The 24,668-nt window shown below is 43.9% G+C and overlaps 2 protein-coding genes across 2 annotated transcripts; one reads left to right on the plus strand and one right to left on the minus strand.

The window, feature by feature from the left end:
• Nucleotides 1-24: 24 nt before the first annotated feature.
• Nucleotides 25-452, plus strand: LOC310869970 (histone H2A-like; the record flags this gene model as incomplete). The annotated part of the gene is made up of 1 exon (XM_083780966.1): nt 25-452. One exon carries the CDS (start codon nt 25-27, stop codon nt 406-408), a length of 384 nt encoding a protein of 127 aa, XP_083637092.1. The 3' UTR covers nt 409-452.
• A 639-nt stretch (nt 453-1,091) lies between these two features.
• Nucleotides 1,092-1,721, minus strand: LOC310869955 (histone H1-like; the record flags this gene model as incomplete). Its single annotated transcript, XM_083780951.1, has 1 exon — nt 1,092-1,721. The coding sequence occupies one exon, from the start codon at nt 1,719-1,721 to the stop codon at nt 1,092-1,094; it is 630 nt and encodes a 209-aa protein (XP_083637077.1).
• Nucleotides 1,722-24,668: the final 22,947 nt, after the last annotated feature.

A 24,668-nucleotide genomic window follows, 5' to 3' on the forward strand; every position in this document is an offset into this window, starting at 1 on the left:
TCCCAAAAATAAAACTACATCAAAATGAGTGGCCGAGGAAAAACCGGAGGAAAGGCTAGGGCCAAGGCTAAGACCCGCTCATCCCGTGCCGGGCTCCAGTTCCCCGTGGGTCGTGTCCACAGACTGCTGCGTAAAGGCAACTATGCCCAGCGAGTGGGTGCCGGAGCTCCAGTGTACCTCGCTGCGGTGCTCGAGTATCTGACCGCTGAGATCCTGGAGTTAGCTGGAAACGCTGCCCGTGACAACAAGAAGACTCGTATCATCCCCCGTCACCTCCAGCTGGCCGTCCGCAACGACGAGGAGCTCAACAAACTGCTGGGCGGAGTGACCATCGCTCAGGGCGGTGTGCTGCCCAACATCCAGGCTGTTCTGCTGCCCAAGAAGACCGAGAAAGCTGCCAAGAAATAGATCCGCTTCATTTCGACCCAACCAACCCCACAAAGGCTCTTTTAAGAGCCACCCACTGTTTCTATATAAAGAGTAACTTCCAATGCCCTTATGGAGGTACACGCACACATTAATAAGGGCCGGACTTAAGTTTACTAGTTCCTTTGCCAAGTATGGAACCTTTAAATATGGTAGATTATAAATGTATGGTATTTTATTAGCATTTTGTTTAATGTTGCAAATTAATTAAAATGGGCTATATGAACTGATTGATGCCATTACGTCTGTAGGCCTACCATGTTTGTTGCTTGTTGCCTAATTTGCATGTAGTAATTGCTAGCTAGCTGCTTTCATTGTGGGAGCTTTTCGCTAGCCTGGCGCGGCGGCGAACGAGGGTTCACCGCAAACATCACTACACCGCGCTCGCGCTGTACTGTCATGCATGCAAATATTGAATTTCAATATATAATGAACCATGCCTTCTGCCGACAGAAAAATTAATGCTCTTAAACTTGTTTTGTTCATAGTAATTAACCAGTTGTCTGTTTGGTAATTAGAACTATTAAGACGCATAATGAGATACATACAAATACATGGTCGTCATTACAGGATACTATATTGAGGAATTCTCTTTAAATTAAGTTGTGGGTGGCTCTTAAAAGAGCCTTTGTAGGTTAAAACATGCTGTTGTGTTGTGTGGATGTTTACTTCTTCTTGGCGGCTGCCTTCTTGGGTTTCGCCGCCTTGGGCTTTGCTACCTTCTTTGCTGGTGCTTTCTTAACGGCAGCGGGCTTCTTCACCTTCTTGGGACTCTTGGTCGCCTTCTTGGGGCTCTTAGCTATGGCTTTCTTTGCAGCGGCAGGCTTCTTTGCCTTCTTGGGAGATTTCTTAGCGGCTGCGGGCTTCTTGGCTGCAACCTTCTTGGGGGATTTCTTTGCCGCGGCGGGTTTCTTGGCTGCCGGCTTCTTGGGTTTGGCTGCCTTCTTAGCGGGTTTCTTTGCCTTCACTTCGGTCTTCTTGTTGAGCTTGAAGGATCCAGCAGCACCGGTACCCTTGGTCTGGAGCAGGGTACCCTTTGCTACCAGGCTCTTCACAGCAGCCTTGACGCGGCTGTTCTTCTTCTCCACGTCGTAACCACCGGCGGCCAGAGCCTTCTTGAGTGCGGCCAGAGACACACCGCTCCTCTCCTTGGAAGCGGTTACAGCCTTGACGATGAGGTCCTGGGCGCTGGGACCTGCCTTTTTGGGTTTGGCGGGGGCCTTCTTCTTGGCTGCTTTAGCCTGGGAGGCTTTAGCCGGGGAGGCGGCAGCTGGAGCTGGGGCGACTTCTGCCATTGTCTTGTAGTTCGTATTTCAGTTGCACTGAAGTAAAGTAGTAAACTCTAAGTAGAGAGTGATGATGAAGCAGAGGAGAAGGGGTGGCACTTAAATGATGTGTGAGAACCTTGTAGACTCAACCCACTAGGTCAGTGCTCTGTGCTGCAGAATACAGAGACAGTTGTGTTTTCTCTACAACTAAAACTAAATAAAATACATACAAAGAATTTGATTAAAGTCATACAAAAAACTCGAGCCGATAGCAGACGAGTTTAGCTTCATAATCAAATCATGTGGAGCGTTGAGGAGTCATGCGATTTGTTTACGGACGTTTAAAACCTCACTTGCACACCCTTATATGTACAGTTCTTTGTCAACTTTCCTCTGTCATTTGTCTTTTTAAATAGTTTTAACATATGATACCCTGTTCCATATTTGCTGCAGAGCAAGCAGAGATGTCTGGGGTTGAAATAAAAGTAAAACTAGTCGTTTGTGGTGAAGACTTTAGTTTTTTATTTACAACTTTCCAGTGTCTGCAAACACAGCTCTTGCCCTGTGGCATGGAGACTTATCAGAGGGCACTTCATCTCACTTCTCTCTGCTAAGCTCTTGTTTTGTGATGAGAAATCTGACATGTTTCAGTTAATTTCACACTCAAATGTATAATTTTATCGCATATGTATGTATTCAATAATCTACTTTACCAATGGTGCCATTTACAAAAAAACATGACATAGCTCAATAAAATGTGAAATAGTTGAAACACCACACATTTGCAGGCAACTTGTATAGCGTTTTTTTTACTTTTTATTACATACACAATAGGAGATAAAGCACAATTAATGATGACACTTTGTTTGCCGCTTCTAAAATCTTATATCTAGTCTTATAGTCTTATATTCCACATTCTAAAACAAGACTAAGGTTCTATTTTTTGAGTGGTCCTTACGGAGCTACAGTATGTGTGTGGCTGGCTGCCTGAATGCCCGGGTCTGAGCACGAAAATAGCATGGTTGTTTTTCTCCACCTGTGCGCAACCTAACCCACACACACACGTGTTTTCTCTACAACTAAAAACCAAATAAAACACAGACAAATTGAAGTATTAAAGTAAAACAACAAATGAAGCAGATAGCAGACTAGTTTTGCATCATAATTAAATCATGTGGAGCCCTGAGGCATCCTGCGTTTTATTTTGAGACTTTTAAAACCTCACATACACAGCTACAACTTTCCTCTGTCATTTGGCTTTTAAAATAGTTTCACGTACAATACCCGAGCACTTCACAGCAAGGTGAGATGTCTGTCAATGTTGTAAAAGTAAAATAAGTCATCTGTGTCAATGTGTTTGTTTTTTAATTCAAAACTTTTCAGTGTCTGCAAACACAACCATGGACCTGTGACATGGTGACTTATGAGAGGACACTTGTGGTCATTTATTTTGCTCTGTTAAAATGTTGTTTTGTTAATAATGTTTCAGTTCATTCATTTCACACCCAAATCCACAGTCTGTATTTATTCAAGAATGGCGAATTGAGAGCAATCTTCACTTTTTCAAAGTAGGCTACATGGTCAAATACACAAGACAACAAAAACATTTGTGGCACATTTATTTATCGGATAGCCTGATATATTGTTGTATTGGTCAAAGGGAATACAGTAGTTTGTGGGTGTATTTTACTAGAAAAAACTAATTGTCAGTATCAAATGCATTGTATGACACTTGAGTGACAACAGCCTACATGCTGTGTTAGTGTGCTGAGTTTATCCACACAGCATAAACGAGTGGTTATCAAAGTGCCAACCCGGGTCTCCCCAGCAACATAAGTTAATATAGCATCACAATTATTTTAAGCACTTTCATGTGTTATACTTTGGTTGGGATATTTGACTTTGAAAGAGAGGGACGTTGGTTATTCAAAAATAGCTGTTCTACAAGGTAAAAACACATCAAGTAGTCTGGCAGCCAACATGTTTCTTTAAGTGGGAAATTTGGCATATAGTTTACTTTTTTTTTATTATGATACAAATTCAGACTTTTCTCATACAAATGAAGTGTGTTCATACAAACATTAATTTTCACAGGTAGTGATGGTTCATTTTAATCCATCTGGTGAATGGCCTAACTGAATGGGAGAAACCCACATTGAATTTGCAAGCAGACTACCAAAAAAAGCATTCATTCTCTCACGATCCTTTTAGATTATGCTTGATAAGGGCAAGTATAAAAAATGTTCTGAAGTATGTGAAAAGGTAAATCGAATATCATGTAATACCATACTATATACACAGGCATACTGGATATTAACAAATTACTCTGATAAACTCTTTCTTGGAAAAGATGGGTGGTCCTTAAAAGGACCGTTGTGTTTAGAGCAGACAGAACAGTTTACTTGGAGCTGGTATACTTGGTCACAGCCTTGGTGCCTTCAGACACGGCGTGCTTGGCCAGCTCACCGGGGAGCAGCAGGCGGACGGCGGTCTGAATCTGCGTTTGTGGGTAAATGGTTTCTCTCTCCAGTCTCAAAATGGGAGACAGTACTTATACTCTTTCAGTACAAAATGGAGAATGGTACAAAGTAGACGTGGCAACATAGAATTCAATCACTGGCCAACCAACAGACCCTAAACCGGAAGAGCACAGAGGTTGGTAATGCATGGCACCCGGCTTTAAAGGATAAATGGTCATGCAGTCTCAGCTATGGCGAGCTGATAAGGGAAGCGCCGGGCCTTCAAGGTCAGTTACATGTAGGGTTCTAGACAGACCGTGCAATAACAATTCTTACTAACTAAACGCCATAAGACAGCGTGAAGTCACTACACAGGGCAACCAGATTAAAAGGTCAAAAGGTCAAAGGAGCTGACCATTCACCCACAAAATATATACAAAATTACCTATCAATGACAATGCTACTGAAAACGAAAAAACTGACTTTAAAACTAGTCTTTCTTTAAAACATGTTTAAACTACACCAGCGGTGGGCAACTCTTATGGGGGTCCCTGGCATACATTTTCTATCCACAGGCATGAAAACATTTGGGAACCACTGCCCTGGAAGGCACTTGCGCACCACAAGGGGAGCACACACCATTTGAATTTAATTCCAAACGCATAGTTGTACTCAAGTTAACTTTAACATAATAAAAAAAAACCTTGCTCATGTTTTAATTATGACCACTAATCAGTGTGGATTCAATAGACAGACTACAAGTGCCAAACTGAGAACCCAACAGTCCGTCTCAAGAGACTATACAAGTTCATAACTGCTGTATCATTAACAATAAATAAAAGTATGCAAGGCATGGCAATGAGTAAACATCAGTCAGTGTTACAGACGTATTAAAACACGGGTATATTAGAGATGGAAGTTAAATAAAGCACACCCACAAAAAGCATACATTTAAACAACTTTATTTCAGCATTATTTGTCTTATACATCTGTAAGGTCAGATGGTCCTGAATAATTTTTGGGGGACCATTTTGGGGCGTCCGATTTATCTGTGATGTCAGATGGTCTAGAATGTGATGTTGGACGCGACAATGTCGTTGTTGGACGTGACGACGTAGTCGTGTGCATTTTAGTGTGGTGGCCCTTTTGAACAGGGCTGGGCATTTTAGTGTGGTGGCCCTTTTGAACAGGGCTGGGCATTTTAGTGTGGTGGCCATTTTGAACAGGGCTGGGCATTTTAGTGTGGTGGCCCTTTTGAACAGGGCTGGGCATTTTAGTGTGGTGGCCATTTTGAACAGGGCTGGGCATTTTAGTGTGGTGGCCCTTTTGAACAGGGCTGGGCATTTTAGTGTGGTGGCCATTTCGAAAAGGGGTGGTGGGCATTTTAGTGTGGTGGCCCTTTTGAACAGGTGTGGTGGGCGTTTTAGTGGGGTGGCTCTTTTGAACAGGGGTGGGTGGGCTGATGTCGCTGGGAGGGCCTGTGGTGCTGGGCTCCACCTCGTCGGATGATGGTGCAGCAGTGGTTGGAACAGGTTTGGCCGTTGCATCGTGGGTCACATCCCCATCTGGAAAATGAAAACCGTACAGAGATTGAATTTATGTAAGCAAAGGTAGCAATATGAGAGAGAAATGACACGCACACACACACGAGGCCTGCACTCAATTTGATCTGGCATCAATATGCTTACAGAAACAGGTGGCCAAGTATATATATATATATATATATATAATAATAAATATATATATTTGTAGCTTTTTTTCTCTCAAAATAGCTGATCTACAAGCTCACAACATGTCACATTGAAACGCATGAATACGGTACACGTTTTGTAATAAAGATTATTCATTGTATTAGTAAGATTTTAGGAGAGTAGAATTTACAATATTTGAGGAGTATCAAAATAAATGTCCACAGTGCAGTGAACTATTGAAGAATATACTTCCCACCATGAATCTATAATATATCATAACAATCCATGAAATACCTTCAGTTCCACTCATGGCAGTAGAAGGGTCTTCTTGATGGCCAATATTGCTTGCAGTAGAAGAGTCTTCGGCGGGGCCATTCTCTGATGTCTCCGTTACAAGCAACTCATCCAACACCAAGCTTTCCTTCAGGTTTGTAGGCAAGTGAACAAACACATTTCCTCCCTGAAGATCTGGGGGGGGGATGAATACAAATACTTCAGAGATTCTATCTGCAGGACCGGCAATCTATACTGTAAAAGTGTCACTGTTATTTAACCCTTGAGTGTACAAATGCAAAGAGTTATGAGTCCATTTGGTGAACCAGAGTTATACCCCAAGACCTGCAAGGGTCCATTTGGACCCCGCCCCCCCCATGTTGAACAAGCGTTGGTCAAGATCTAAATGGATTAGTACCTTTCTCAGCATGAAGGTCTGTCTGCGCCAAGCCCACAGGGCTGCCAGTCTGACTCTGAGGATCTGAACCTGAAGGAACAGGTCAAAATTCAAGCTGGTATAGTGATGAATTAAGACAAAATAATTGTTAAATAGCTGTAAATGCTGATGTGTTAAATTGCTATATGTATACACACTGATGGTATAAGTGCTTTGTTCAGCCCTTTAGTAAACAGAACATATATTTCCAGGTGGGACACCAATTTCATCCAAGCAGGAGAGAACTCATGAATGATATTGGAACATTGTGCACATTATATATATATATATATATATATATATATATATTTGTTATATTGGAGTGTTGTGACTTACCGGGTTTGGGTGTGGAGTCTATTCCGCTTCGCCACTTGCTCCACTTGCTGCCATACAGGATTGGTCTAGCAATTTTAGCGAGGTGGGGAGGAAGCTCCTCCTCAGGAATGGGACCAAGTTGTTTTGGCAAGACCAGCACGGGACCCACACCTGCCTCCTGTTCCCACACTAAAAAGACAAAGTATGTTCACAAAGCAGGCAAATCTGTAGTTTCTGAAATCTGATCGTTAGTACATACTTAAGGTGATCACATCGCTAAATGCTTAAATTGTCTGAATACACAAATCCAGACACTCTGAACCAGACCAATCGTCAGAGTCAGCACTAATTGACATTTACAACAGCCATGAGCAATGATCTGTCCTAGGATGATGTCACGCTGAAAATAGCCAAGCTACAAGTTCACATTAAGTGGCTCTTCCGCTTGTAGATTGGCCACTTTCAGTGAGCAATACAGTCGTAGGATGAAAAATAAATCTGCTTCAGTGTTTGTCTCATCTTTAGAAATCAGCTTTGAATAAAAATGCAGCAATGCAGTTCAAATCTAATCACAAAAAAAATAAGTTTTTCTTTGCTGTTCAGCCTTGATTTGTGCTTCCATTCTACACGTAGCCAAAAAAACAAGTAATTTGTTTTTGACTACTCACCAGTTTTCATCCCAGTCTTGATGTGGGACTGATGTCGAGGCTTCCCGTAGCCACGAGGAATAAATTCAGGTGGCATAACGGCTTCAGGGAAAACCTCATTCTGGCTTAGACCACCTTCACTCTGGTCTTGACAATAGCCACACATATAGTCATTGTCATCAGCAGACCGCCACCTAAAAAGGAAGATTGCATAAAAGGAATATTGAAAAATGGTACAAATCTACAAGCTCACGACACTTTGAGCGACATAGGAGACATGCTTGCTTCTATGGAATCCAAATGACAGAAATGGAACATGCAGAGTGAGGGGAACAAACCTTCCGTTAACAAAGGTGCAGGCCTTGTTGTGCGAGTCAACGTGTGCGACAGGGCTGGCCGTAATCAGACACGTGATGTAGAGCTGTGGAGAAAAGTTTGTCATTTGAAAATGCATTACGGATGACATTTATCATAAGACAATCAAATGGGTTCCAACACTTACATCTCCTCTATCTTCCTTCTGAAACCTGAAGGCATCGACGACCAGCTGAAGTTTGTCATCCTGTATCCTGGGGTTGAACTGAGAACGTGATCCTTCAATCTGAGAATCCACCAAGCACCTATGAGCAGAAATGCACGGATTGGTCAACGAGTATAGTGAGCATAGTGGCAATCCCGTCAACTTTGATTAATCTGCAGCTGATACATGTGAGGTCAATCAGTTTAAAACCCTGTACAACTTTGTTAACCGGGGTCCCCCAGGGGTCTGCACTTGGCCTCCTCCCATTACCCCCCCTTTACTGAAAATAGCCGAGCTACAAGCAAAGTTTTAGAGCTGCCATTTTCACAGACTTGTTGCCTATGATGACATGCCAAAAAACAGGTATACCAGGTAGAAAGTGGTTAATGAGCCAGTTCTCTGAACACCGGTTAAGGGGACCCATACAGGGTAAGGGAACCATACAGGTTTTGTAACTTCGATAAACACTGGATTTTAGGCCCAGGCCGTAGCGTAACGGTCTGGGCACCGGACTGGTAATCCAGTCGCAGTGTGCCGCGGGTTCGACTCCCGGACCCGACACGGCCTTTACTGCATGTCATCCCCCCCATCTCTCTCCCGTTTCCTGTCAGCCTACTGTCTGTCCCTTCAAAGATCAATAAAAGGCGTAAGCCGCAAAAAAAAAAAAAAAAAAATACACTGGATTTTACAGGGTAGATTGAGGTAGTTTCAAATATCGGTCTTTGACCTAATGCATTGAACATTGAACAATAAAAAAAGGTTTGAGAACTGGGTTAATTCTTACCCATCATTCTCAATGAAAACATATCTTGGGATAGAGTGTCTGTCAGGGTCCAGCGTCGCAACACAGCTGCTCAGGAACACTCGGAGTCCCATGTGGTGACCGGTCCTCACAGAGGCCTCGATGGAGATGGGCTCTCCAATGAAGAACACCTTAGATCCGTGCTCATACTGCCAGTCACCTAAACAGTAGGTGTAAAGAAGAGTTGATAGATGCGATACGACCAGAATGGAAAAAAGTCCAAGACTTAATGTCTGACTGTACCACATGCCATTTACATTTCTGACCAAGTATTCAATCAAAAAGTCAGTGAAATGTTTTCAGACAAGCTCCATCATTTGTAGATTCCAAGAAAGTGGAGAATAGATGTAGAAAGAAAACTAGTCACATATTTAAATATTCCTGATATTTGTAGAGTGAAATGTACATTATGCATTGCAAGCAGGTCAAATATTCCTGATGGGAATAAAGGTTATCGCAGCATCTATACGTACAGTGTGCAGCAATAAACCAGTAAGACATATATACCGGTAACTTAGTGTAGTCTCACATGCATGTGCACTACAGCAGTCGTTCTCAAATGTAGCCATGCGGACCCCCAGCTAAAATGTGTTAACATATTAGTATAAAATTCAGTTTAACAACATGAACGCCATTTGATGCGTTGTCTCTTTAAAAATAGGGTGGAGATGCAATTTGATTATTACTTTAATTTTGTTGAAAAATGCAAGGGGTAAAACATTTAAATGTGGAAAAGTGAACATTTTGTGCCAGGGACCACCATAACAGACAATTTGATCAGGCAGGGGACCATTTAAGGGTCCCTTTAAATGACTTATTGTAGAACCACTGCATGAACCGATACAAATGGGACCTCAGTAGGTTGGATTTGAACTCTGTGATGAACCTACTCGTCATGATCTTCAGGTCGAACTCCAGGGTCTGAATAGCAGCCTGGTTGGAGGTGAATGGAACCCAGGTAGGAGAGAGAGAGGAGCTGGACAAACTGTACTTCCTGAAAGACAAGACGGTTTACGTGAGGCCGTTTTAATCATTCATTTAGACCGGACGAAACAAAACTGAGGGCAGTGTTCCCCATGGGGGGGGGGGTCCATGGCATGAAGAGGACCACAGACGTAGAAACATTGTTTTATTTTCATAAAACCGTTAGATGATCTTTGTAGAATCTGGTCTCGGGTCTTAAGCTCACAACACAATCAGGCTTAAATATAAATGTAGTCCAGTCAACCCCCATTGGCATGCACAGTACTGCTTCCGTAAGATTGCATCGGGAAAACCGCGGAAACGAATTGTACTGGCTGACAAACAACGTACCGCTTACAAAGTGGTTGTTTGGATGTCCCACTACTTGTGGACCGGCTCGACTGACCTCATGTAATGACTCTACTGGAACCACAGACACCGACTGACCTCATGTAATGACTACTGGAACCACAGACACACCGACTGACCTCATGTAATGACTACTGGAACCACAGACACACTGACTGACCTCATGTAATGGCACTCCACTGGGATCACAGCCTCCTCCATTCTGATCAGACCATCAGCAGAGGGCTCTGGTGAGAACACCAGCAGGTTGGTGTAGATCAGAGAGTCATGGGTCATCTGTGGAGAAGCAGAATTCAGCCATCATCAGCACAGATACAGGAAAGGAGATGTTTGATGCACATTTAACAAAGTGCAAAACCAGTAACCATTAACACAAAAAAAATGTATCAGGTAGCGTATACTACAGAACAATGTGCTTAGCCCTCAGCACAATGCAGTAGGCTAAGTGGACAGCCGACTCAGAAACCATCATACATTTATTTTTATTTTTTAAAGGGAAAAAACAGCACCTCCCCCCCCCCCCCCCCCATTGAAAATGGACAGTGACAGTATGGCCATCAATATGGGTGCTAGAACAACAAATTCTAATATGTAGCAAGAGAACCAGAGTTGGAATCCACTGCATCATCTGAGAGGTTATCAAAGTGGGACAGCAGAATGTGTTAATGTAGCAATAAGAACAGTTTAAACCAATTAAACTACTTTATACAATCGGCAGACCTACTAGCTCACAAGCTTTGAAGGCAGTGTGAGCTTGTAGATCCGCCATGTTCAACTGCATAACACATTTGGAAGACATTTGACAAATTTTGAACTTTTACAAAAACATAGAAATACAATTAGTATGGCAAATAATATTGCATAATAATCCTTATTTATAAAAATGCACAATAGCATTGGGGGTGCTTGACATGAAAAGTTTGAGAAGCACTGCAAAATGCAAACAACTCAATGTAGTTAATATGAAATGGTAAATAGTGCATTCATGTAGGCCTAGCAGCTTTATCCAAGGCACTTATTGTTGTGCATTAGTCACCCATTCATTCACACACAAACTAAAGTCGGCCCATCCAATCAATGCGTTACGTGTAGGTTTGTTTTACCCAGTGTCTGGTTCCGCAGTCGGACAGTGCAGCGGTGATGGTGTACTCATCGTGTTTGGATGCTACAGCCGAACACAGCTTGCTGCTCTGCGGGCCCACATGCAGCTCCTCCGCGGCCACCGGAGCTCCCATGGCGAACAGGTCCGCTTTCACCGTGATCTCCATGTAGCCCGGGTAACATTTGACACGCACAGTGTTCACCTCCTCCTTGTGCTCTGGTGGCACAACATTTTGCTGCTGCTGCTGCTGCTGCTGCTCAGAGATGGTCTTGGTCTGAGAAACAAACCTGTTAAATATTTGTCCAAATTGGCCATGAACAGCTGGTGAAGCTACAAGAAACACAAACAGAACAAGGAGCAGGTTGGCCGAGGAGGACATGGATCCAACGGATGATAAACTGTTCAGAAGAGATGACAACAGGTCTGCTCCCTGTCTCTGACCCACTAGGAAGCTCTAATGAGCCACGACGCGCCCCAGCAACTATATATAAAGTAGTAGCCGGGCACTGCCCCCTAACGGCCAACTGCGCACCTGAAATAAATCGTCAGATAATGAACAATCAATGCACACACTGATTAGTGACTGCACGCCGTTCTCTGTGGCTGTAGCTGTGTGTGTGTGTGTGTGTGTGTGTGTGTGTGTGTGTGTGTGTGTGTGTGTGTGTGTGTGTGTGTGTGTGTGTGTGTGTGTGTGTGTGCGTGCGTGCGTGCGTGCGTGCGTGCGTGCGTGCGTGCGTGCGTGCGTGTGTGTGTGTGAGCGTGTTTGTTATGAGGGCTAGTAATGTCCCAAAAAACATGCCAAAATGTGTATACTGAAATAGTGCTCCTCAAAAGATACATCAATTTGAAGTGTATGGCAAAGTAAAGTAAAGTAGTGAATGAATGCATGCATGAATAAATTAATAAATAATCAATAAATAAATAACATCAATTGATAAATACATAATCAAGCTTATAGGACAATATTCACAATTGTTGGGTTGAGATTACGATGAGACACTAGGTAATTGGGCCTATAGGTTTTTACGGGCTGGCTTAGAGTCATTGCCTGATTCATCTAAACCTACCATTATTTTTAGGTCAAATGAAAGCCTTCTAAATGGTGCATTTATATAGCATCAAATGCACTTGTACATAGATTGTGCATTACATTCACCCATTCATTCACACACACATTCATACACCGATGGCAGCGGAAACCATGCAAGGCACCAACCTGCACATCAGTAGCAATCAGGGGTACATGCTCATGCTCAAGGACACTTCGACACTAACTCTGGGGGAGCCCGGGTTCGAACTATCAACCTTGCGGTTACCATCCAGCCACTCTACCCCTGATCCACTGCTGCCTTCTGTATGTACAGGTATACGGTAGAATATTATGACTGCATTGCCTGTTGCATGCAGGCTATATGTTTTGCATCTATAGTTTCTGAAACTACAGCATGAAGTCAGCCTACAGTATACTATATTGTATAAACAAGCTCATCCTGCCTCTCTATGCTGTGGACCGTTGAGTCTTCCATGTGCACTTCCTGCCCTGCCCTGCCCTGTACTGTGTGTGTGCGTGCGTGCGTGCATGCGTGCGTGCGTGCGTGCGTGTGCGTGCATGCGTGGTAACAACATGAGACCGTCTACCCACCCTACAGACTGTCTACCAGAGCTACAGGACGGCTCCACAATGAACTGCAAGCACGATGAAGACAGGCTTGCATTGGACGTGCGTTCTGCTTTTCACTCACATCATTATGGGTAAGAACATCTCCGAACAGCAGGGCTTCTCAAAGTGGGTGCCGTGGGCGTGGCTGGCACCCTAGGGTGCCGTCCGTGACACAAGTCCAATAAGGGGTGATCATATTTGGAATTTATTGATATCACTTAGACCCTCTAAAAACAGACCTGAGTTGCACTGCGTTTGGTGAGTTATTGTTTTTTCTTCAATTTACCAAATCTCTCACTTTAGTTATTTTCAATCTGTCCTATAATGGAAATAAGGAACAAGTTTTTCTCATGATTTTGAAATGGGTTGTTATTTTTGTTATGCTATCCATCTGTTGCTGCTTTACATTTCTGTTTAATAAACTATTCAATCATCAATGACATACTGTATCTTAGGGGGACATATTTGGGTAGCATAATATGACACAAGATTATTCAAAAAATAACAGTGTCATTCAGGGGTGCTGTGCCTGTGTTACAGGGCTGCCCGCCTGCCCTGTGTAAAAAAAGACACAGGGCTGTACTGTACAGGACATCGCTGTGAACTTGTGTTTACAGTTATAGTAATGGCAAAGACTGCCTTGCTGATACTGTATGTATGTGGTTTGTATATCCTCCTGGGGTATTGTCTTTATTGTTTGTGTTGTATTGTATCATTCATTGAACAGACTGGATGGAATGGAATGGCATGGATGGAATGGAATGGCATCTGGTGCATGGTATCTATCGGGATCGGATCGGGAACGAAAAAAGTGCATAAAAAAGGGACATATAGTTACACGTGTAAACTTCTCACATACTGCATGTGACTTATAAGCAGAAGGCTGGGGTCATAGCATACTGCTGAGACCTTTAACCCATTCAGGACGGGAACCCTTTTTGATGTTTTAAGCATTATGTTATATACTTTAGCTATTGGAAAATAGCAGATCTACAAGTTACGAGCTTGTATATCTGCTATTTTTGAAAATAATCGTGAAATTGTGGCGCAAATCTTTGATTATATTATTTCAGAGCGAACGTTTTTAACTAAAATCTTTGCTTCTGGGGGGTGCCTGGAACAACATATTTTCAGATGGGGGTCGGTGGCCAATTACATAATAATGTTTGGGGTCCTTGACATGAAATATTTTGAGAACCACTGTTTTTTTCAGAAAACCTTCTCGATTTGGAAGCCAATGGGTTAATTTAATTGTTAAATCAACAGTTATATAAGCTACATTTGTTTATAAAAAACAAATGTAGAAGTGAGGGGCACTCTTATCATCATACAACATCTCATTCCGGCCAATCACAATTTGCGTCCTCACTTTTGTCATCAATGATGTGCACAAACCTCAAACCTATTCATAGGAGGGACTAGTGTAACTCGAAAATAAATAAATACAGTTAATGCATAAGAATCACACCCGTGTGAAGTGAGGGGCGCTAATATGTTAAAGTCTAACTCATGTTGAGTAGGTGATGTAATGGTGATGTAAAACAAACGGTGCCAACACAAACATTAAACGCCATTAACAATAAAGACACAATATGACGCAATGAGGCTCATTATGACGTAAACTTTCCCTTCATTGTCAATAAGACAAACATTAAACCTGTATATAGGATCTGATTTGCTCATACACACATGACATAAATTCTCTCAGTTCATTGTCAATGGCACTTGACTTTTGTGTTAGGACAAGAATCTACTCTATAGCTGAATATAAGAGGGGCTAACGCCCCTCAAAAATGCCCATGACATTCAAAACGAGAAGGAAAACTGGTCCTTCTCTGTCCTTCTCCGGGTGTAAGCACAACTGGGATTCCATGCATGGCCAAAAGCCGTGGATGGAGACGTGGCGGCTCCATCCACCAGCTGTCTAAAAACCTGGTAAGAAACGCCGGCCACGAGCGGCTTTTGGCATCTTGGTGACGGTCAGGTGTGCCTGCGCTGTCTCTCTCCTCAGGCTGTGTGGAGGTGGACTTTATCCAGCGGGCAGAGAGCCAGTCAGTGGAGCTGTCCTGTTCTCTGGAGCAGGTCAAAGGTCGCGTGAGCGGCCTCCACCTGTACCGCAGCACCGTCCACCACCACATGATCACCGTCCTATCGCTGATGGACGCCACTGGGCTCAGGTATAGGGCAGAGGGTTGTAGTTATAAGACTTTTTTATTTTGTTTTGACTTTTTGATTTCAATTTCAGTTTAAGGCTTAGTTATTGTAGTAGTTTACTTGTTTTTATTTTGTGTGTTATAGTTTTAGTTTATTGTCATTGCAACATGGTTGCGACTGTAAAACCCTTAGATCGTCATATAGGCTATGGAGCTTCTCTCCCTCAGGGCGTCTTACTGGTATTAGCCATGAGCCTGATGCTTTGTATAACGCACACCAGGGTCAGCCATGATTATGGGGGTCGTTTGGAGGTGACTGGAGGACTGGACTCATCCCAGGTCAGGGTGCTCTTATCCCCCCTGAGGTCCACGGACACCGGCCGCTACGTGTGGGAGGTCACCCACAGAGCACAGAACTCATCTGACGCTGAACTCATCAACGACAGCGATCAACAGGTTATCCTCTTGGTCAACGGTACCGGTATGTCACCGACACCACTGCATCACTCCCAATCTTCCGCCGTAGCCTGAAAACCCACCTTTTCAGACTCCATCATGGCCCATAGCACTTACCCCAACCCCTTAGATAGCATTTATGTTGGCTTAGATAGCATTTGACACAGACTTATAGCATGTTATGTAGACAGCACTATAATTGTATTGTATATAGTCATAGCACGCCATAGTACATATGTATAGCATAGTAGTAAATATGTATAGTTTATATGTATAGTGTATGTATAGTTTCATTATATAGATATTCCACTGTTACTTTCTTAGCTTACGCATGTTTCATGATAAATGCTTTTATGTGATGTATTCCCATGTTTTTGTTCTTCCTTAAATGTAAGTCACTCTGGATTAAGAGCGTCTGCTAAATGCCTAAATTGTAATTGTTATTGTAAATTGACACATCAAACACCATATACCAAAAACAACAACTACAGGAATGGCAGACAGTTGACCCCCATATAGTGGTCATAACTTTCTCTGGTGTGCCAGTGAAAAACATGGCAGTGACTGGTGTCTACAGGGATGCTAGCAGTTCACATATGTGTAAGCACATCTAAGGATAACATTTGTATGCATACTGATCACTTATCGGATCTGTATGTCTGTAAATGTTCTGATGAATTGAAAATGGAGGAGCCTTATATGTAGATAAGTCTTGTGTGTGTGTGTGTGTGTGTGTGTGTGTGTGTGTGTGTGTGTGTGTGTGTGTGTGTGTGTGTTTGTGTGTGTGTGTGTGTGTGGTTGGTCCAGGGAGGCGGTGCCAGTGTTCCTCTTCGTACCCTCTTCTGCTGTACGTCATTTCGTGTGTGTGTGTGTGTGTGTGTGTGTGTGTGTGTGTGTGTGTGGTTGGTCCAGGGAGGCGGTGCCAGTGTTCCTCTTCGTACCCTCTTCTGCTGTACGTCATTTCGGCAGCAGCAGGGACGCTGGTCGTCACTCTCATCTGGCTGACAGCAGCTGAATGTGTGAGTATAGGAACATACCTGTACAACACAGTGTTGATTCCGTTGACTAAAAGCTATGGCGAACAATATTTGTCGACTATACCTTTTTTCACTGAGGAAAACTAAATGGGAACTAAATACAAACTAAGCTATAGAATATGTATTGACAATTCTGGCGACAAATTAAAAACTATAGACTTTTCGAGGGACTAGTGGTGAAGAGATCCAGTGGAACTAAGAGACAAGTCAGTTTATGTTTGGTTACGCTCGGGTGTTTTGCTCAGAAAACAGTAGATCTACAAGTTCACAAGTGTGTTGGGAGCTTGATTGTCTATTTTCAGCATGCAACCAAGTGTAAAAATTGCCATTACAATTACCACATCAAGGCCAAAATACATAGTCAACAAAATAAACTGCAAACTGTAGGTTTCAATCAATATGCGAAGAAAGATGTAACATTGACATTATTTGATCTTGAACAAACGTGTCATTAAAATGCTACACCATAAAGGTGTAAATTATTTTCAAATCTGACACTATGGGCTGTATTTTGCGTGTCTTAAGTACCAGGTCTTATTCCCTAACTTGAGTAAACTAAAGACACGCAAAATACAGCCCTATGACTCATATATGTGTCACTATAGGTGAGGGCGAGAAAGCCTAACAAAGCCCCTCCGCCTGCTACCATCTATGAGGAAATGACTGCAGAGCGGCAGGGCCCGGAAGCCAGCAGAAAGCAGCAACAGCAGGGGGCCGGAAGGCCCCAGAATAATCCTGCGGGGTCGGCGGGCCCCTCACAGCATCTGGAGGAAGCCGTGTACGCAAACCCCAGAAACTTCTACGCCAGTCCCAGGCGGCTGGCAGAGTGGCTGTGAGGATGTGACCGCAAACCGTTTAGACCGGCAAGTCTGATTCTACAAAATGCCTTCTAAAACAGTAGTTCTCAAACGTTGTTGTGCCAGGACCAGTGTTGTAGTACAATACTTTTAGAAGTGGGGGGGGGGGACGCCCCATAAGACACGTGCACGGCACGCACACATGCATTTGCATGCACGTGCGCAACACGTCCAAGATTTCTACTTCTATATATGTTCAAGAACAACAGATGTATCTGTGAGCTTGTATGTCTGCTATATTTGAGAACCACTGTTCGCACACACGCATCCACACAGTACACACACATGTTGAAGGATCATCACACAAATTTAAAAGCCCAGAATAACCAAAAAATGCAATTTTATTAATATTTGAAAGAAGCTCCATAGTTCAAGAAACCATTGTTTTTTTCGTTTTTTTTTTTTTCTCGGTGCATGTCATTTAACAATCACATTGTATGAGGAGAAAGAGATATACAGAGAAATAAATCAATCATTACAAGCCACTGACTTTTCAGTAAATCTCCGTACAGACATTTTTCCTTAATATTTCAAAAACAAACAAAAGAAAAAGGCAATAAGCAGCCCTAAATTCACTCCCCCCCCCCCATGCCCAAATAAACTATATACGAATAAAGAGCGAGAGAGAAAATAAAACAAAAACACAGGTGCCCTCAAGGGGGGGGGGGCGACGGGCTGAAATCCCACAGTGCTAAAGAGTGAGACGCTCATTGTTTTTGTTTTGTTTTTCATCAGGAATACACAGCAACGCGATGTATAGTAGGTCAAAAATCAGTAACCGAGGGAAGGAGGCGAGACAGAAAGGGAGTGTCGGCGTGTCGGCATTTGGAAGGCTCCGACGTGGCACTCGTTTACTCGACCCCCCCCCCCCCCCAATAATAATAAAGACAAATAAAATTCCAAAAACAAACCGGACCCCCCCAAAATAAAACAAAATGTAAATATTTGAGCCACATAGGAAGTAGGCCACACACCCCTCCCCGCCCCAAAACACTTATGTGCATAGATACATGATCCTTTAACACCCAGCTTTTTTTTTTTTTTTAGTTTTTTAAAAACGTCTCTGAAATTAAACACCTAAAAAGCCTTTCCTTTTAAAAGTCTTGATTTTCCCTTCTTCTTCTTCTAGGAGAGAATGCGAGATAGAGGAAAGAAAGATTAATGCACAATGTCTACTGATTCAGTCAGGCAGGACAGCTAGGGTGTCACCTCATGTTAAGAAAATACAAGAACCATTCGTCCACAAACATTCAGCGTGTTGCATGTAATGTTCACTAACTTTCTTATTTTTATTTTCTGTTTCTGAACAATCAAAATCTTTGACCACTTTTTTTCCCCCCTCCTCATTTCATTTTCAATGTAAAGCAATTTATTTCAATATATAGATTTATATAAAGCACTCCAATTTCCATTTTAAAGTCTATTATTTGGTTATAATGTAACTGCTACGGATTTAGAAACAAAAGGTATTTTCTCTTCCTCCTCTGAAATCCATAACTTTCAGTGCTTAGAGTTGTTTTCTTTTTTGTATTTTTTGTGTTTTTGTATTTTTTTTTTTTGTCTTTTTGTCATCATAAAACAAACATTAAAATGGCGTGGTTGGTACTCTGGAACCCTGGCCTTCCTGAGACAAGATCCACTTTTCCGTGTGTGTGCAAGATAGTGAGCAACTATGTCTTCTTTTAAAAAGGATTGATAAAGAAAAATCCCCACTATCTATTGAAAATTGACGTTGAACAAAGAATGTCAAACATGACAACACTATGCTGGATCCCAGAGTTCTGTAACACAATAAATCTTCATTCTGCAAAGTGTCGTTTATCTAATGGAAGCATTTGTATTTTTTTTTTCCTTTTGTATTTTTCATTCGTTTTTCCAACATCGCCACAGTAAATTCCTTTTTGAACTCCATGAAGAGTGTTTTTTTTGTAAACTGCCGGTGGCCTTTGCAGGGAAAACAAACGACAACAACAATGTGAGATAAAAAAAAAGGTAGGCACCTCTGATGCGAGCACTAGAAACCAGAGCTCTGTCAGATGTCTTTGTAGATTTCCCTCTACAACACTGGCCCTCAATGTGAGGTCCAGGGTGGTCCTTGATGTGGTTCCAGGGGCCGGATCCCCATTTAAATGATTGATAGTAAAAGGAACCAAATGGACCACTTCTGGCGGTTCCCGAACCTGGTGTTGAGACCCCAGTGCAATCTACAACCAATCTATGGCCACAAAGTTCTGCAAAAATACTTATTTGTTGTGGTTTATTTTTGTGTCTTTTTTATTTGTATTTCAGATTTCTTTTTTGTCTTTGCTTTTTCCTGTATATTGTATTGTTTTATAGTCTGAAAAACAAAAACAAATGGTGCAATACTCATAATTATAATAATCCATCTTCTGTTGGATTATTATTCCACAATGAAAGCCACTAAGGTAGATAAACAGATTATTACAGATTAAAAACACACTTATTTTAGTCCTTGAGTAAACATTTACACATGAACTGCTCCCCCCACTCCCCCCTCTCAGTACTTGTAACAGCGTTGTTCCATTATCTGAACCAGGGACGGTCGACACTCAGTGCAACGCTAAGAGGCTAATAAACACATAATGGACATCTGACTAGTATTGACGAGCCAAAAATAATAATAAAAAACAAAAACTAATAAACTGAAATGGAAAAGAAACATTAAACACATAGCGAAAACATTGGCCCGCCACAATCACACGCTCAAGTTTGAACCTTACAATACCTACGTGTGTTTCGACACTTCAACACCTCACATACGCACATGTTTTTTTTTTTTTTTTTTCTCTCATGCATTATTTGTAGACATTCATACCGCATACAGTACAAGCGACCTTGTGCAAACACACTCAGAATACAACAGATTTTTTTCTTTACCGTTTTTTTATATAACCCATCGTAAAATCCCCCAAGAATGCTTGTATTCCAAATTTTGTTCAACTCTGAACCGAAGCTATCAAAACAATATCTCTGACAGTTGTATGAATGAGAAGTCATTTACATTTAAAAAGTTCACATTACATTATTGGCGATTATTTTGATTCAAGTATTTGTTTTAGATTCTTTTTTTTTGTTTCTTTTGTTATTTCTTATAATTCTGATATGTTTCTGAACATTTACTTCTGGGAAATAGAACATTGAGAGCGATATAAATGATAAGGGGATGGGTTGAAACCGAGACAAGAGAGAGCGGAGATAAAGAATGCTCAGGCTAAGTGGAAAGAAGAGAGATCTAGTCATGTACACGCGTACAGCCACTGTGTACTCGACTGTATACACGCATAAAAAAACTAGCATGTGCATATTCAACCCAGGCCTTAATTTCTTTCTTTCTTCGTCTCAAGACAGGACAATTAGGTATGTTGACATTCGCCACCCCAGACACCTCTCTGATTTCATGATTGATTTATACGTTGATAAAGCTCCACTTTGTCTCTATTAAGTCTGTGTGAGATTTGAACAAAAAAAGGGAAAAGCGTGTGATTTCCAACACTATGTATGATGTCTCGATGTGATTGAAGCAGTGATTGGGCGGTTTAAGGGGAGGGGGGGTTGGGGGTGTGTGTGGATCAACGGATATCCGGACATCCATCTGCTTTACACGCAGTGCGGAGAAACAGCAGGAGATTAAACAACTAACACAAACAAACAGGCAAATAGTGATTGTTTTTTTGTTGTCGAACATCACACACATCTAAAGTGACTCTGGAAGGAGGGCAAAATCTCCAACATGATGTATTTTTCTTCTTCTTCTTCTCGTTAAGACTTGGTACCAAACTTTAGGCATGTCCCAGACAGTTCATGCTGATGTGGGATGCCTTTGGCGGGACCCTGATGACCCCATAGGCAAGCCACATCTGTGGAAATATCATGTCATTTTATGTTGGTTGGTTTGTTGGCTACCCCCCCAAAACCTTCACGCTATCACCAGGCTGGAGGTCAGAACTGAACACCATGGGCTTACAGAGAAAGTCAAAGAGTAGCATGTCAGCCTTATAGATTGCCCCGCTGAACCATACTTTCACAACATTGTCCTCTTTTTTTTTTAGATTTAGAGTTTTTATGTGTTCACGAGAATACAAAAGAAAGACAACGTTTTTGGTATTTTTTTTCAAAAGTTGTACCCGATGTTGAATCACCAACGGTGCTCAAAAACACACGCTGGAACCAACTGCGTCATCGATGAGACCGCCGTCCCTCACCGTTCCGTCGGCCTCTAGTCTGCAGCAATACGGGAACTGAGGTCTCTTTTCCACGGACGAGCACCACGGTATTTATGGCGAGGTGGAAGTAGACGTCACGTCCGTATATAGTCCTGTTGGCACGTCGCGTCACGCCACAAAGAGAAGCGGGTTGTTGTGTTTAGTGTCATTTATGTACTCTCGCTCTCTCTCTCTCTATCCGCAAAGCGGGCGCTTAAAACGACCAAAACGGCACTTAAAAAATAAGTTCCGTCCGGCTGGCGGTGAGCGACCACACGAAAATATGACAGCACAGTTAGGCCTATTTGTAATGTCTCCTCGTGCTCGGGACAGGTATCGGGGGGACGGGGGAGTTGTTCGTGGGAAAGCTGCCTTGGTAATGCTGGTCAGGAGATAGTGGTAGAGACAACTGGCAGGTGTGCGGGGGGGGGGGGTGTACTGTACCAGATGACCGCATGAAGGCCCCGCCTCCTAGTATTTGCATAGAAATGGAGGGCCGCGGTCGGTCGGTCAGTCGGTCGGGTCGGGCCGAGGTGGTACATGTGAGAACTGTAACCGATGCTCCCAGAGTTAGGAAACAAAAATGTCAAGTAACGCGGGGGCGTTGCAGATAGAAAAAAAATGGCTGGACAGCATGGCTGCAGGGAGGGAGTACAATCTGTCACGCCCAATCCATCTCTTTTTAAGTCCTCCCGAGTCCGATCCGTCGTAGTAAGTCCTTTACCCTCCCCCCCCCCCGACCGTGCGTCCACCTCACATGGTTAAACATGTCCCCGAGGGAGCAGCCATGACGGGGAGACCGTCCAGGGGAGAGCAGAGTACAAGAAACATCCATGAAACATTGTAAAAACATTACACACACATCATCATCATCTTCAATAACAGCAAGGTTGACGAAAACCCCACAAAAAAATACAACACTGGTGGTGATTCCGTACACGAAACAATAAAAGGGTAAAAGTGAATACATCATCAGATCCCTTCGTCTCTGGCTAAAGTGATTGCTGCATTAGAAGAGAAGACAATAGGGGGGGGAGAGAGAGAGAGAGAGAGAGAGAGAGAGAGAGAGAGAGAGAGAGAGAGAGAGAGAGAGAGAGAGAGAGAGAGGGGGGGGGGGGGAGGTTGTGGAAAGACTCTGGCGCAGCAGTAGTACAATAGTTGTAACATGGGTGGGCCAGGTCTGACAGAGCTGCTCTTGGCCCGCAGGCCAGACGGGAGAGGCAGGGGTAGCCCTGCCTGTGACCTCCCCCTCCACTGTGGCTCCAGGACAGAGAGGTAGGGGTAGAGGGGTAGCCCTGCCTGTGACCTCCCCCTCCACTGTGGCTCCAGGACAGAGAGGCAGGGGTAGAGGGGTAGCCCTGCCTGTGACCTCCCCCTCCACTGTGGCTCCAGTACAGAGAGGTAGGGGTAGAGGGGTAGCCCTGCCTGTGACCTCCCCCTCCACTGTGGCTCCAGGACAGAGAGGCAGGGGTAGAGGGGATGCCCTGCCTGTGACCTCCCCCTCCACGGTGGCTTGGGGACCGTGTCCCGCTGCATTACGTTCTGGCCAAGTTTGAGATCGGCAAAGGTGTCCAATTATCATCCTTTTCTGAACATTGTATATCAACAAATCTAACGGTATCCTATCAACGTGTTTGAAACTATAACTTATAAACACGTTGTTTTTGGTAGCCTTTTCCAAATTGAACGTGCAAGGCGTGTTCCATGTTAAATTCAGCGAAGAATGGCAAAAAAACCCGTCATTTCAACCCGTCATTGAATGTTTCCATTGCGTCGGAACTAACAGACATTAAGGATGGACTACCTTTACGATGTTCTTCCACCCACGGCTAGATCTCGACATACGGTCACAAACTGGGCTACAGAGCAGGGGGTCGAAGGGAGACGGGGCTACAGAGCAGGGGGTCCAGGGGAGACGGGGCTACAGAGCAGGGGGTCTAGGAGAGACGGGGCTACAGAGCAGGGGGTCGAGGGGAGACGGGGCTACAGAGCAGGGGGTCCAGGGAGGGGAGACGGGGCTACAGAGCAGGGGGTCCAGGAGAGACGGGGCTACAGAGCAGGGGGTCGAGGGGAGACGGGGCTACAGAGCAGGGGGTCCAGGGCCGACAGGGCTACAGAGCAGGGGGTCCAGGGAGGGGAGACGGGGCTACAGAGCAGGGGGTCCAGGAGAGACGGGGCTACAGAGCAGGGGGTCCAGGGAGGGGAGACGGGGCTACAGAGCAGGGGGTCCAGGAGAGACGGGGCTACAGAGCAGGGGGTCGAGGGGAGACGGGGCTACAGAGCAGGGGGTCCAGGGAGGGGAGACGGGGCTACAGAGCAGGGGGTCCAGGAGAGACGGGGCTACAGAGCAGGGGGTCCAGGAGAGACGGGGCTACAGAGCAGGGGGTCGAGGGGAGACGGGGCTACAGAGCAGGGGGTCCAGGGAGGGGAGACGGGGCTACAGAGCAGGGGGTCGAGGGGAGACAGGGCTACAGAGCAGGGGGTCGAGGGGAGACGGGGCTACAGAGCAGAGGGGTCCAGGAGAGACGAGGCTACAGAGCAGGGGGGTCCAGGGGAGATGCGAGACGGGTGAGAGCTGCAGCAGAGCCCCTGGCCTCACAGTGGCTTCCATGACGCTCTGCAACAGGCAGGCACTCAGTGGCCACACTGTCAATCGAAACATGATTGGCAGCTATAGGGCCTCCGAAAGAAAATAGATTTTAGAGAGAGAGAGAGAGAGAGAGAGAGAACAGATAGAGAGAGAAAAATGCATGGTGACACACCCCCCCCCCAGACACCAAGGCTAAAGATGTTCAGAGTAACATGTAACAGTGATATTAACTTTGATATATAGTTAACAGGAAAAAGAGACGAGTGCTTGGTGGAGGGCTGGCTGTCGCCCCGCCCACGCTCCACCTCCTCGTGTTTTAGTCACTTCTTTGTTTGTTTGTGTTTTTCCCTTCAGTTTGCTACCATTTTGGACATCCTTCCTGGTCCCGCTGATTGGAGGGAAGGAGGACTTTAAAAAAATA

This window comes from Protomyctophum parallelum (assembly GCF_964188405.1).
Source record: "Protomyctophum parallelum genome assembly, chromosome: 13".
NCBI lineage: Eukaryota > Metazoa > Chordata > Actinopteri > Myctophiformes > Myctophidae > Protomyctophum > Protomyctophum parallelum.